This window comes from Podarcis melisellensis, assembly GCF_964234715.1.
Source record: "Podarcis melisellensis genome assembly, chromosome: 7".
Lineage (NCBI taxonomy): Eukaryota > Metazoa > Chordata > Lepidosauria > Squamata > Lacertidae > Podarcis > Podarcis melisellensis.
The window spans coordinates 47,478,614-47,493,814 of record NC_138539.1 but is presented as its reverse complement, the minus strand read 5'-3'; the positions used below and the strand labels follow the sequence as shown (position 1 = coordinate 47,493,814).

The 15,201-nt window shown below is 41.2% G+C and overlaps 1 protein-coding gene across 1 annotated transcript; it reads right to left on the bottom strand.

The window, feature by feature from the left end:
* Positions 1 to 573: 573 nt before the first annotated feature.
* LRRC30 (leucine rich repeat containing 30) lies at positions 574 to 7,351 on the bottom strand. The gene is made up of 2 exons (XM_081918124.1): positions 3,267 to 7,351; positions 574 to 1,651 (listed from the first exon to the last, which is right to left on the bottom strand). Exon 1 carries the CDS (start codon positions 6,904 to 6,906, stop codon positions 6,010 to 6,012), a length of 897 nt encoding a protein of 298 aa, XP_081774250.1. The 5' UTR covers positions 6,907 to 7,351; the 3' UTR covers positions 574 to 1,651; positions 3,267 to 6,009.
* Between the last annotated feature and the right edge of the window lie 7,850 nt (positions 7,352 to 15,201).

Genomic DNA, 15,201 nt, shown 5'->3' with positions numbered 1-15,201 from the left:
GCTGAGAGACTTCAGAGAAGTGTGACTGGCCCAAGGTCACCCAGCAGCTAAACCCGGTTTAGCAGATTACAAGACTACCGCTCTTAACCACTACACCACACTGGCTCACACCACACTTGACAACCGATTATAAAGGCTTTGGGGAACATTCTAACTCAGGAAAGGTCTTAATTCCTTGAGGTGTGAGAAGCTTTTGCTCACATGCAGATTAACGTCCTTGCACAAAATTGAATCAGAGCTTTCGCAGGGAAATAAATAGCCTGGCGAAGACACCCTGGTCCCCACTTTCAGGTTAGCATCAGCGAAAGAAAGTGACTTGGAAACACAGTGGGGGGAAATTACCTCACAGCATTTGAAGCTGCTAATGTGAACTTAGGTAAAGGGACCCCTGACCATTAGGTCCAGTTGTGACCGACTCTGGGCTGCAGCTCTCATCTTGCTTTATTGGCCGAGGGAGCCGGCGTACAGCTTCTGGGTCATGTGGCCAGCATGACTAAACTGCTTCTGGCGAACCAGAACAGCGCATGGAAACACCATTTACCTTCCTGTCGGAAGGTCTACTTGCACTGGCATGCTTTCGAACTGCTAGGTGGGCAGGAGCTGGGACCTAACAACGGGAGCTCACCCTGTCGCAGGGATTCGAACCGCCAACCTTCTGATCGGCAAGCCCTAGGCTCTGTGGTTTAACCCACAGCGCCACCCATGTCCCTAATGTGAACTTAGTCTAAGTATTAATCACCACATTAAACTGAGTGGCAAATCTACCTGGACAAGTTCATAGAGCCTGTGATATAATAGTTCTTTCACTGAGCCTTTCCCTGTTTTGAATTTCCTTTGTTCATCCTTAATACATTTGAGACAAGAGTTTAAATCCACTGTCTGGGCATTGTCTTCCCTCCTGAGTTTGGAGTTTAAAAACTCAGCACCAGAGTCAAAACACGAAAATCAGCCATATGGTTTTACTTATATGTGTATCTTGCATACTCAACCCATAAGATGCGTTAAAGCAAATTTTTTCTATTTTGACTTTTCTTGCTAATCACTCTGCTCTTGGGGTTTTAAATACACTTGCTGCCTAGAGTCATTCCTTAGAACCAACTAATAAACATGTATTCGCATCCATAATAGAGCTTGCAGGTAAATGTATCTCACTTTCATGCATTCTACTCCAACCAGCACTGAGAACATTTAATCTTGTGCGTGGGATAGGCTTAACATCTCATACCCTATCACAGCTATAAATGGAAATTTCACACTATTAGAAAGAAGAGGCTCTTAGATTTCCACTGTGACACCAGGGTTCATTCTATTACTGGAAGCACTTCATATTTAGAAAAATGTATATATTTATGATCTTTTCTCCTTTATTATTTAAGTGCTAATCATGCATATTTGCATTAATAGACTGTGTTTATAGCCTTAAGGAGAACAAATATAATTTTCTACAATTATTTTAGCACAATAATAAACAACATTCCCAAGCTATGGGGAATACAGAATTATGATGCAGTAAAAGGCTTGTTCCTTTTTTTAAAAATGAAATGTGCCTACCTGAGTATCATGTAAATGCTTGCGAGTCATTCTTTCTTCCTTTTAATTCTTCTCTTATTAGAAGAGTAAATATTGATACAACACGTTGGGCTTACTGTTCCTGGGTAAAAGAGGATTCATCAAGAAAGGGGATTTCAGCATCGTAGACAGTAGTTAAAGCAAAAGATTTGGAAATACGATGTGGGTTTGCATGCCAAAAGGCTTCTGTTATATAGCCTGCAATCCTGATTGCAGTTATGTAGCTTAAATCCCAATGAAATAAGGGAATTAAAAATTAATTGAGCAGAACTGCAGTTCATATGCATAAACCAAAGAGTATCGCACACTATCCTACATTGTTTTGCATGTTCCTGTAGCAGTTATAATTTTTGAAACTGAGGATGAGGAAATATCTGTGTTTTTAACTAGAAATACAAGGCACATTTCATTTGCAAACTACTGAAATTTTGATGTGAATACCAGGAGATTTTTATGCCCTTCTTTCAAATCCCCCAACAACTATTTATACCAAAATCTCAGTAGTTTTCTATGTGAAACGTGCGTAGTATGTCTAGTTTAAAAATTAGGTTGAGGAACTAAAAAATAAGAAACATTTTTTTCCATGCAGACTTGTTTATTATTAAATTTAGGCATTAAACCAGGTTGGAAAACCCTTGGCCCTCCAGCTATTGTTGGGTTCTGACTCCCACCAGCCAGCATGCCCAATGGTCAGGGATGATGGGGCTTGTAGTCCAGTAACATCAGGGGAGGAGGGCACCAGTTCCCCAGTTCTGCTTTAGTTCTTTTTTTAAACTAGGCAAAGAGAACCCATGGGTCTCCAGATGTTGTTGTGCTACTACACCTTTCATCATTCCTGACCATTGGTCATGCAGGTTGGTGCTGATGAGAATTGAATCCGACAACATGTGGAGGGCCAAATGTTCCCCATCGCTTCCTTACAGTGAAGCACAACCCTATGTATGGCCAGTTCTGTCCTGTTTCCTGGGAATGCTCTCAAACTGGTATTGCCCCAGACCAATGCATACATGCAGTTTGGCTCTGCCGGGAGGTTGGGATGGCGGTGGACAAAATGAAGCAGGGCTCAGTGCTAATGTGAGGGGATAATTTGCCTCATTACAAATGTGCTGGAACGTGCAAATGTGCAGTTCCAGTTATCTGGTTTGCTGTTAACAGTGCAGTCCCATGCATAATTACACAGATGTAAGTCTCGCTGTGTTCAGTAGGGAGCACTCCCAGGTAATTCTGTATAGTATTGCAGCTATAATCCTGGGATTCCTCCCCTTTACAGGAAGATTGTTTATATTTTAGTGCTTCATCCAGTTAAACTGTTTTATTAGGACAAGGGAAATATTATTGTTATTCTGCACCATCATCACTTTCAAAATACTGGTGTTCCGCTTTATATTCTATTCCCTTCTTTATCCACACATCTCACTATTTTGATTTTTTCAGATAGATTAGCTACTGTCTGGGGATCTTTTCCTTGTACCATCTGCTGTTTTTCATCTTGTGAAACAGAACCCTAAACATTCCTGCAGTGCCAATTTCTCTTAAGCTGCCATACAAATTACAATGGGGAGATATCACAGCCAAATCATATCATAACTAACTTCTATTGCCTAATCCTTATTAGCTGATAAACAGATATCTCCCCGGCCCAGTGATTAATGTGACAGCATCAAATGTACAAATGATGCAATCCTAAACTCCCTAACCTGGGAGCAAGCCCCTTCTGAACTCAGTGGCATTTGCTTCTGAGTAGACACGGATTGGATTACTCTGTAAAAAAAACAACCCCTTAACATATAACTGTCAACAATGGCATACAAGAGCCAACATTCAGACATTTGAGATGGATATTTTAAGTACAATTATCATCCTTAAAATTAGAACCCATTTGTATGTATAAATAGTGTACGCTCATGTGCTTTTTAAAAATGTTCTTGATGTGACCCCACTTTTCAGCCAGGCTCTTGATCTTACATGAAAATACTGAAAAGCCATATTTACATAATAAAACCAGCATTAAAAATAAGCAGCAGGACATACATTAGCATACAGATAAATGAAACTAGTAGATTTAAAAGGTCTGGACAGTGAAGAGAGAGAGAGACAGAGAGAGAGAGAATTGGTTCCATTGTAGAATTGCTCTTACTCTCAATAAGTTTCTCTTCAGCCAAAATCTTCTATCCCAACATAAGCCCATTAAGTTGGCTAAGTCTCTTTTAGGCAGCAGAACTCAAGTCTTTGCCTTCTTTCTGGTGGCATTGCTCTTCATGCTTCTCCTTACGCTTCTCTTTTTCATGCTAAACATATCCAGTTCTTTCGGTTGTGCCCCTTAGGGCTTGTTTGCCATAGGACTCACCACCTTCAATGTCATTTGTTGCACTGACATAAGTGCTACCAGGAAACTCTGTCAAAACAAGAGTTTTCTCAATCCATTTCTCAGTCCATCAGCCTTCAGGTCTCTCTGTGTGTTTCCCCTTTGCTATATATTAAATGTAGTAGCTCACTGTATGTTTATTTCAAGATACAGAGCCATAAAAACCCAAATACATCCCTATATATATGTTTTGTAAGAAGAGATGTAAAGGAGATATTAAGGGCACCCAACCAAAGATAAACTATTTTAAGCCCCACTGATTTCAATGAGACAGTGATGAAATATTTGACCTTGAAATCAATCGGATTTACAAAGTGCTGGATTTGGTGGCATTGTGCCCCAAATATATAGCAAAATACCCAGTGGATTTTTGTATTGTATGTTGCATTAATCAGGCATTGATAATTCAATCCTATGTATGATGTGAGTATCACTGAGTACAATACAGCTTATTCCCCAGGAAGTGTGCAGAGGGGTTGCAACCTGAGTTGATTAATTACATGACACTTCTTTCTTTCTTTTTTTGCAGATACTATTCCTCAGTCTCATATGCCTTCTTTTTCTCCTTAATTGCATCCAGGGAGCCAGAAACTGCTGAAGAAGTATATTTAGGACTCCTGAATTTCCCTTCACAAATAGCTCCAAAGTGAGATGCAAATCAAGTTTACATCCTCTACAATCTGGGCAGCCTGCTCACTTTTGAGGTATTCCATTAGCACAACATTCTCAGGCAATATACCCCGTTCTGCATCATTACATCTTGTGCACCGAAACTGCAGAAGCTGCTGACGACATCGGTTTTAAAAGTGCATTTCACAGATACAAATTCCTGCTTCTGAAGTGAAGGTTTTCTTTTTAAAATAGCTGTCATGAAGTTAAAAGTTACATTCACAACTGTCCCAGATAGATAAGTTCTGGTCAATTGCCAGATTTTTCCTTTTCCGCTTTTCCTAGCTGTTAGGGACCTAGCCTATACAATAGGTGAAGGGATAGCCCTGCATTTTGGATTTATGAGAAAGGCAGGTAACCTATTGCTTCTTTAGAAAACATTCATGAAATACATTTCCACAAGGACGCTAGGTAGAACCACCTCAGACAGGCATCATATGAGATGCGCCCAGGCCAAAAATTTAAGAAAGGAGGCAAGGAATGACTTCAAGCCTTAGAAGGTTTCTCCTCATAAAAAATAGCTGTTTGGCTCACCATTTCTATACACCTGGGCAGAGAACTGGGCGGTTCTCATGCAGAAGCCCCATTGACAAGGGGTGTGGATCTGGCCATGCCCCCACTACTCACATCACAAGCAACTATACATTCCATCAAGTACTTGTTGTGATGTACGTTACCTAATCCCTGCTTCAAGATTTTGAGGTACTAGTTGTTTCCATTCTGGACATTTTTCTCAATTGCTGCAAGATTTATTCACCACCTCTTTCTACAATATCTTTTTAGGTAGCAACTTGCTTGTCTAGGATCAAACACACTGGAAAATTAATTGGACTGAACCACAGCCAGAATGTAGTAACAGATAACGCGGAATAGGTCACGGAACAAAAACACATTGCTTTGTAACCAGATCACGCTTTCTTCCTAAGGAATCAGTTCAGCTTCTTGTGGTTAGGATTTCTATAGCATCCCCCCCCCCCCCCGCCCTTGGTACAAGACACTAAACAGGAGTTTAAAGTGCCACTGAACTTCACAAGACCATCACATCACACTACATCAATATGCTTTATATTAATGTTATTGAAATCTGACAGGTGGGAAAAGCCTGAAACTGCTGTTGGCTCTGTATTAATCTGATTACAGCTGAATAAAGAGAAATATGTCAATCCCTGGGGTTCCTCCTCACCCCCTGCCATCCTAAAGGATACCTCAGCACTGCAAGGATACATACTATTTGGAAAATACATCCATTGCACAGTCAACATAAAGTCAATGTACTTGCTCAGGTGGGGGGAAATATTGCAACCGTACTCCAACTCTTGATGAGTGCAGTAAAAGCTACTGAACAGAACTATTAAAGAACTCAGTTGAGACATGGCCACCAGGTCTATCCCAAGCAAAGTGTACATTTATGGGAGCTCGTTTTTATCTCTGAGATAGCTGTAGAGTGCATTCAGTCCTCCATCTATAATCTGTGGCAGTGGCTTGGACAAAGGGTTGTGCACAATGTGTAGCCCCTTATCCATTGGATTCCAAGCAATTTTTGGCAATCGGCGCAGCAAATAGAGTTCATCTGGAAGCATTTGAATGGAATTGTAATCAACATTTAGCAGTTCAAGAGCAGTGACTGAGCAGATAGACCTTGGCAAGCTGCGAATCTTGTTATAATCAGCAATCAAGATCTGCAGGTTGACTAGAAATTGGATACTGTCTCCAATGTTTTCAAGCTTGTTGCAGCCTACATGTAGAAAATCTAAATTCCGCAACGCAAAAACACTTAGGGGAATGTAAATGAACCGATTGTTGCTGAGGTTCAGCTTTCGCAGGTTTATCAGGTCTGTGATGCTCGAAGGGAGATGGGAGATGCAGTTGTGAGAGAGGCTCAACACTTCCAGCTTCTTGCAGTGTCCGAGTTCGGCCGGTACTTCCGTCAAGCAATTCATGTTGACAAATAAAACCTTCAGGTTCCTGAGTAGCCCAATCTCTTTCGGCAGAGACCTCATGCGATTCCCACACAGGTTCAGCACCACCAACCTGTCAAGTTTTGCCAAAGCAGGAGGAAGGACCACCAGCTGGTTGTGGGAGAGGTTCAGTTTCTGGACCTGTGGCAATCCCCACAAAAAGTCAGGCGTCCTTGTCATCCCTTTCATGATGAGGCTCAAGCTGACATACTGCAGTCCACGCTTCAAGAGTGCTCTTGGGTCTTTCCCAGAGAGGAGAGCGTCTTCCCACAGAGGTAACTTCTGACTCCTCTTCAACAGCATCGTGCTTTTCTTCTCCTGGTTCTTGGAGTTCCTTCCACCCATAAAACCTCCAGCTTTGCTGCTTCTGCTGAGGGAGATTTTGTTTTATGGGCTTCTGCAACTAACACCTGGCAAAAGGTTTCAGCTTTCAGGAGTTTCATAAAAGAAGATCAACCCAAGAAGAAGTGCAAAGACTTTGAAGAGCACCTTTCCTGCTAAACAGCCTCTGCAGCTGCTGAAAGAAGTTTCACTTTTCCAGGATGGGGCTTAAAGATGTTTTCCTTGGTGCTATCTGCTGTCATGACACGCTGGCGACTGACACTTCTGAGCAAACCTGTTCCATTCAAGCTGAATGCCACGAGGCAGCTGTCACTGTCATTTTGTCTGGGGCTTTATTGGAGAGATACGCATCCTCATTGCAAAGAGGTCACTGCAGTGCTGTATATAACTTTACCATGTCAGCTTTCTTGGATATCTGGAGCATGAGGTAGCAGCAGGACAATTAGGAAGAGTAACTATAAAAAACATGGAGAGAGGATGATCCCCTCCCCTCTCCCAGTACTGTTTATTCAGCTGAGGAACAACTTTCATAATAACTTTAATATCTACAGCTGCAATTTTTAAAAAAGAGGGAAATCCACACATAAATTTTATTTTTGGATTCAATTTTATTCAAATTCAAAAATAATCCAGGATGCCATTTTCGGAGGTGAATTCAGGGACATGTGTACTTCTGCTTCCCCATTAAAATGGCAAGAAAGAACTGTGTACTGGTATGGTGCCCCAAATTTCATCTTTACTCCCAAGTTTTTGTGGGTTCATGATATTGCAAATGGATTTTTTTCTGACTACAATCCTACACCCACTTACCTGGGAATAAGCTTCACTGTACTCAATGGACCTTGTTTATGAATAGACATGTATAAGATTGCACTGGTAACAATTTCTAAAAGTCAGCACAGTTAAAACCCGCAATTACTTCCTTTGGGTATAAAAGTGCTTAACTTTGAAAGGATCGTACAGATCTGAATGAAGACAATCAAGTTGACCGATTTGATTAAAATAAGCAGGAATGCACCTGCTTATTTCAGATAGTGTTTGACCACAGGCAACTACCATGGAGAGATAAATCACATTTTGCTATGCAGCTGGGACTCCTATTCCAAAAACGAAACACAGCCTAATGCTCTGAGAAAAGAATATGTTATCAACAGATTTTCACTTAACAAAACCAAACCACCCTTTTACAGGCACGTAGGTATACAAGTGATAACACTTTCTATATGGTTGGAAGACAAAGCCATTCTGAACAGTTTGCCTGGAGTCACACTACAGTTCAGTACCAACTTCTGACTTCCAGTTCCCTTCCCATCCCTTTCCTTTGGACCATGATGCCCTGAGGGCAGAGAAAATGAAAGAGAAGTTGAAAATTAATTGAGCAAATACAATCTAATTCTAGCTGGTATTAAGTTTAAAACAACTGCATGTTTCTTAAACTGAAAGCACCCTAGACTTGATGTTTGTTCCTCATAAAACAAAAAACTTGAAAAAGGAGCAAATCAGTATGACCAGAAAGGATGTGGATTCAGCGAATTGCATCTCAAGTTCATTGAAATAATGAATGAAAAGAACAGGCATGGAAGTAATGTAACCAAAGCTGCTTCATAGGGTTAATCCCGGAGTCATGACTGCTCTACAAATTTCACAGGCAGAAGTTAAAGAAACTCTGGAATATCAATAAGTCATTTAAAAAACAACAGACTGCAGGCAGACTCTATTAAACCATGTCCCACTTAGTCCATTATGGCTTTGTCTTGAATAGAGTATACTGACAGTTCATCCTTTAATATTTAAACTATCGAGTAGCTCCAGCTAAAGATAACACATTGATGAGAGAATCCCAGTGGTCCACTGTAGCAAAATATGACAAGTTCTCAACAAGTCGTATTTTTCAAGGCATTCATCCTCCACCAGTCACTGTAGCTTGCTGGTTTGTCTGCATCCCTGGTTCTGGAAAAAAGAAAAATACTGATAGCGGACTTCCTAAAGGCACCACTTTAGGGTTTGTCTATCATGTCATATAATGTTCCACTCTCCTTGGTTATCTCCCTCTCTCTTTAATTAGTGCCCAGTTCTGTCAGGTAGGAAAAAGTGCATGGCCATATTCTGAAGAGACAAATTATAAAACAAAAGTCTCTTTTGATCAGAAGTTGCCAATGGGAGAACTGGGCGATAAGCCATAGAGAGATAGGAGCCTAGTAATTAGAAAAGAAAGTAAAAATAAAAAGAACAAAAATTTGAAAAGGGCAGAAAATCTTTACTTCTCTTGTCCGTACTGTTTTTCATTGAGAATGATCCCAAGATGTAGATTAAAAGGAACAAGAAACTGTAGCAGAATGCAGCCCAGCAAGTGGGAAGAACGTGGTTTCAAATATTGCACCTTCCAGTTTGAACAGATTATCTGAAACCATATTTTAATGAGCAGTTCAGACAGCTTTTTGCATTCATTATGTCTGTTCTCTGCATTTCTTCCACTGTCTTATACAAAATAAGAAACCACATCCAGCAGCACAATATTGTATTTTTTGTACCATGAACTGAAGGAAATTTTGTTCAAGGATGGAGAGTCCACCCACTAAAGGGGCCCTTAATTCAGGAGGGGAGAACAAAGGAAGAAAGAGGTGCTGTATTCCAGATCACTCTGCTTGGGCTGAGCCAACCTGGGCTGATTTAGTCTGGATCCTGCCAAATTCTCCTGATTCAACTTGGGCAGATTTGGGTCACAGCCCTGATTTGTGTAAACTACAACTGTGGCTGTTCATGGACTGTGATAGCCTGACCTCAGTTGTCCATGCTCTGGACTGTTGCAAAACACTCTATATGGGGCTACCTTTTTAGACAACCCAGAAGCTACAGCTAGTGCAGAATGCGGCTGCTTGGTTAGTGAGTTGGAGCAGCCTAATGGTAGGGTTGCCATACATTCGGAATTTCCCGGATATAGCCGGAATACTGCAGTGGAAAATCCAGGTGAAAATTGCAAAAATCTAAGGGAAATTTCTGGCGTATGATAACCCTCATTGGCAGTGTTGTTTTCCTTAAAAAACAACAACACAACCCTCAACAACTTTTGTGTCTGGATTTTTTTACTTTTCAAAATATGGCAACCCTAGTCAGCTGTCCAGGAGCAAAGTACCTGAAGTAACAAAATGCTTCCCACCAATATCAAGCATCGTGGGCCTGATGATTGACAGGGAAGGCCCCATTGGTGGAATGTTGTGGAATGCCTTCCCTGGTCTCCCTCCTTCCCTCCCTCCCTCCCTCCCCCTCTATCCCTCCCCCTCTATATTAAGATTTAGGGGGAATTTAAAACATTCCTATGCACCTAGGCATTTGATGCCAAAAAGGTACTGTTTGTCTGTCTTGAAATTATTATCTGTGAGGTTTTGTGACTGTTTTAAAATGTTTTTAGATGTTTCTAATTATTTTTAAAATGAGATATCTATATATCTATATAAAATTTAAATTGTATTGTTTTACTACTTTGTTGTTTGTAGCTTCTTTGGGAAGAAGGACAGGACAGAAATTTAATTAATTAAGTGAAACAAAAGTTAAAGCTTCGAAATACTGTTTTAATGCCACAGTCTTTAAGGAGTGTACAATAGGCTTAAAGCAGAAAATCAGTTCAAATTAACCATAACTTCATAAGAACACTTTAAAATGTTGAAATAAAAATGTCTTTGCCATGCACTGGAATTTCAGCAAGGAGGGAAGTTCAATGAGAGGGTCTGCCTAGTCTTAATATTTGGGAGCATTGTTTTGATGGCACAAGCCTATGATCTGCAGATGGCTGATATCCTCTCTCATCCTTTGGATCCAATGCTATGAAGTTTGTCAACAGCAGAAGGATTACATAGAAGGACAGACAAAGCCACCCAGAGTGGCTGAGGCATCGCAGTCAGAGGGGCAGGCTACAAATTATAAAATTGTTGCTATTATTATTATTATTATTATTATTATTATTATTATTATTATTATTTATTATTATTATTATAGCTTACTCACTGAAGAGGAATGCCACAGAAGAAGAGGATGAACCACGCAACTCTAGTGCAGAAGGTGAAAAGTGACTTTGGAGAGGTTGCATAAACAGTTTTCTTCAGTGGCAATCAGGGAAGAGAGCAACAGTAAAAGGGTGCTGTGTTTGACACTTACCAAGCAGTGTCAATCAAAAGCTGTGAAAGATCATTTAGAGGTGAAGAGGCTGCACATAGCCTACAGAGTATCACCAATGCACAAATTGTAAGACCGTGGAAGAAATTTCTGTCTGAAAGCAACATCAATACCAGTCTGATCACATTCCTAAATGATGAGTGGCAGAAAAAAGATTATAGAGAGAAGCTGGGGGAGAAGGTGCTCTTCACGACAGTCAATGGGAAATCTGTAAAATAAAAAAAGACAGCAGCAAGGAGGTGCCTTCTCCCTGGCGTATGCATGAAGAAGGGGAATGCAGGACTATGTCTGCATGCATCCCTTGCTACTGAATAGAGCTCTGCTTTGCTGAAACGTATGTATTGGCCTAGAATTTTGTGACATAATTGTGGCACAATTGTTCCTGAAATGAGGTGGTACAACTTGCAGCACTCTGACATTGGGAAAATCACCTCAAGGCTTGGTAGAGATGTATGTAGGGCTTTGATTAGGAAGCATGCACACACTGGATAGGATCCTGCAAGTGCATTTGCCAGTAAAGGCCCAGCTCTGACAGCCTTCTGGCAGTTCCCTCCCTGCGAGAAGTGAGGTTACAGGGAACCAGGCAGAGCGCCTTCTCGGTAGTGGTGCCCACTCTGTGGAATGCCCTCCCATCAGGGGTCAAGGAAACAAACAACTGACTTTTAAAAGACATCTGAAGGGAAGTTTTAAATGTTTGATGTTTTATCGTGTTTTCAATATTCTGTTGTGAGCTTCCCAGAGTGGCTGGGGAAACCCAGCCAGGTGGGCGGGGTATAAATAAAAAGTTATTGCTAATGTTATTATTGTTGTTAAAAAATAGTCAAATGCCCTGCAAAATTTTGGAAAACATTTTATGAGTTGGAGGAAGAGTGGGATCTGTAAGCTGACATAATGGAAAAAAAACTAGAGACAGATTCATGTTGTCTTTATACTCCCAAACTTTCTGGAGTGAATGTCAGTGATCTAAGGTACCACCTGTACTTGAAAGGTAGAGAAATACCAACTGCCAGCATGCAGGGATTGTTTGATGAAACATGCCCAATGTGCAAACTATCAGGCTGCGATATGGAAAAGGTGTTTAGAGCAGGACTCAAAAACACCAAGGCCTGTTGGGAGGGGCTGGAAGTTGGAAGTCAGAGGTTCGACTGAGCACCTAGCTGTACCCTTGATGAAGGGCCTGTCAGGACCTGAGACCGTGCTCAGTCTACTACCCTGCAAGTGTGAGCTTTCAGAATGTGTGTGCATGAAAAACGGACTCATGTACAAACTGCCCAACTGTAGTAACCAGCACTTAAGGTCAGAGGACAATGAACATTGATTTGAGAAGGAAAAAGGTGATAATTAGGATGACTAATTGGAAAATGAACCAGTCAAACCATATATGCCCCCAAGACAAACTAAATAAACATTTCATTTAACATGTGAAATTGTGAAGTTTCTTGTGAAGTTGCTAAAGTTGACCGTGCCTTGTTCAGGAAGATAGCAGTGGGCTGGATTCAATTATGTGGCATGTCATAGGGGACATTCCCCTGCTGGCATACATGCATCATTTGAGAGTGACCCAGTTCTTAGTTTTTTATAATTGTGGACTGAGGTTCTTGTGCATTAATGTGCTTTGCATGAAACAACACATTCCCCCCCCCCCCCGAGAATAATGGTGTACCTCAAAGGGGAGGGCTTCCCACTGATGGAGGTGCACAATGTGGGGTATTATAATTCATGTTTTGTGGTGTTGAGTCAAATAAACGATTTAGGCTATTCACACAGCTCTTTGTTAAATAAGGGTTTGAGAACCAGGAAGCAACTTCAGCATCATAAAGAACACATAACTGCAAGGCCACTTCCTGTCTTCTCACTACTGAGGTATAAATCTTGTAAAAAAACCCACACTCAACTTGATTCAGCATACATGGTACCAATTTCCACCCGTGTACTATAAGCATGAAAGTGGCCAATCTCTATATTGTGTATCCACACATATTTTGCAGGGGAAATATTTCATAGTAAGCTGGATATTTCTCACATTTTGTGGACAACATTTTACCGATGGATACTAGCATTATGTACAGGTATGTCATTATTATGTTCCTGATGATTTCTACTACTTGAGAAATGGTTCGGTTCAGTTTTATTTCCATATTGGCCATAGGCCATATTATGTTCCTGATGATTTAATGTTGAGAGCATGGTAGATTTGTTGCTGTAATTTTTCCACTGCCATATATTTTGCTACAAATTGTAATTGCTTATATAATCCCTCTGAGATATGCTGCTTTAACAGTGCAATCAAACAGTGCCATCTAGTGGATATCTACACTTCATTCAAAAGAAAAAGTCCGAAGCATTTCGTGAGGAAGATTATTTAAGCAAGCTTCCAAAAGAATTGAGAGACGATCGCGTAGAGCAGTGGTTTCCAACTGGTGGTCTGAGAACCCCAGTGGGTCTGTGGCACCATTCACGTAACAAAAACTACCTAAGAGATATCAACATTTTCAAAAGCTTGCCTTGACTTTTGAAAAACAAGGGGTCTGCAGTACTTAACTAACTAGGAACCACAGGTGTAGAGGAAGGAAAAAGAAAAAGTTATTTTAACTATAACTGGAATACAGTGCAATAAAAAATACCTACCCTTTGCCAAATACTGTTACGTTTGTCTTTTTGTTAAATACCTGACAAACTAATAGTTTAATTATTACTATATAGCCATTAAAAATCCACACAGTCTGCTTCATCAAACTTGAAATCCCAGGGAGCAATGCAATCTCTATAGCACTAGAGCAGGCATCCCCAACCTGCAGCCCTCCAGATGTTTTGGCCTACAACTCCCATGATCCCTAGCTAAAAGGAACAGTGGTCAGGGATGATGGGAATTGTAGTCCCAAACATCTGGAGAGCCGAAGGTTGGGGATGCCTGCACTAGAGAGATCCTTTAGAAATGATTGTTTCAATTGCTGTCCTCACTTCACTGTTCTGCTGTAAAACAAAAGCTTCAACAGGAGCACTTGCTCTCTCCACTGGGAAGTCCTCCTGAGCCATCAGGAATCCATTAAATTCCATCAGCCTCCAAGGGCACACCATCTGAACAGGTCCCCACCTCTGAGGTGGGAAAAGCTAGACCAAACATCACCACAAATTGGTCTGACCATGACAGTGGGGCAGTATCTACCCCTTCAACTTCCAGACCACTCCTCTTCCCATTTGGAGCCAAATTGAGTGGGTGTTGGACCAATGACCATTTGAGATAGTCCCATGTTTGCCATGAAATCTTATGGCCTGAGACATCCTCAGCGTGGATGTTGAAGTGGCCCAGGACCACTATCACTATCAGAGAAGTTGTTAGTCAGCAGAATGGGTGGTGCATCAACAGTTTCCCTAACCTGTGCCTTTGGCCCTGCAATCATTCTCCAAATAGCAGGGGTTTCCTGGTGATTTGACATCACAAAGCCAAATAAGACTAAAGGCAAGAAGCATTGTCCTCCCTCTGGTGGCCCGCCTGCCAACAGTACTTCTGTCTTGTCTGGATTGCTTCCGCTAGTCCATCCAGACTTTCATAGCTAACAGTGTTTCCACTGCCTCCCTAGGATCAGATGCAAATGAGAAACAGCTGGGCCTCATCAATGTACTGATGACTTCACATCCCAGTCTCCAAATGTCTTCAACCCAAGGATTTCATGCAGATGTTAATGAAGTATAGGGGATAGAATGGAATCCTGTAGAGCTCCATGAACCACAATCCAAATAGTCCTCCAGACCCACCTTCTGGATCCTACCCCTCAGGATAGGATCCAGTTCAGTACAGTGCCACCAGGATCTGTTCTGCCAGGTGTCCCAGAAGAATGCTGTGGTTGGTGGTACCAAGTGCCACTGAGAGGTCAAAGAGAATCAAGAGACTCACACCATGTGTGATAATATCATGAAGTCAAATGGGTGAGGATGATGGTTCCTGCCTTCACCTTGAATAGGTAAGGGTTTTCATTTCATTTTGTTACCTCCTGAGCCAAAATGGGAGTTGCATAGACACTACACCCAAATGGCATTGGCCTTTTACTACATATTTTTTCCACAGTAAATAAATAGTGAATAAAGCAACAATTTCAAAGAATATACTTTATTCACAAGAGCCTGTTT

What these genes read in the sequence shown, in the direction of transcription:
- LRRC30 (XM_081918124.1), bottom strand. Translation starts at nt 6,906, where the DNA reads ATGGGTGGAAGGAACTCCAAGAACCAGGAGAAGAAAAGCACGATGCTG.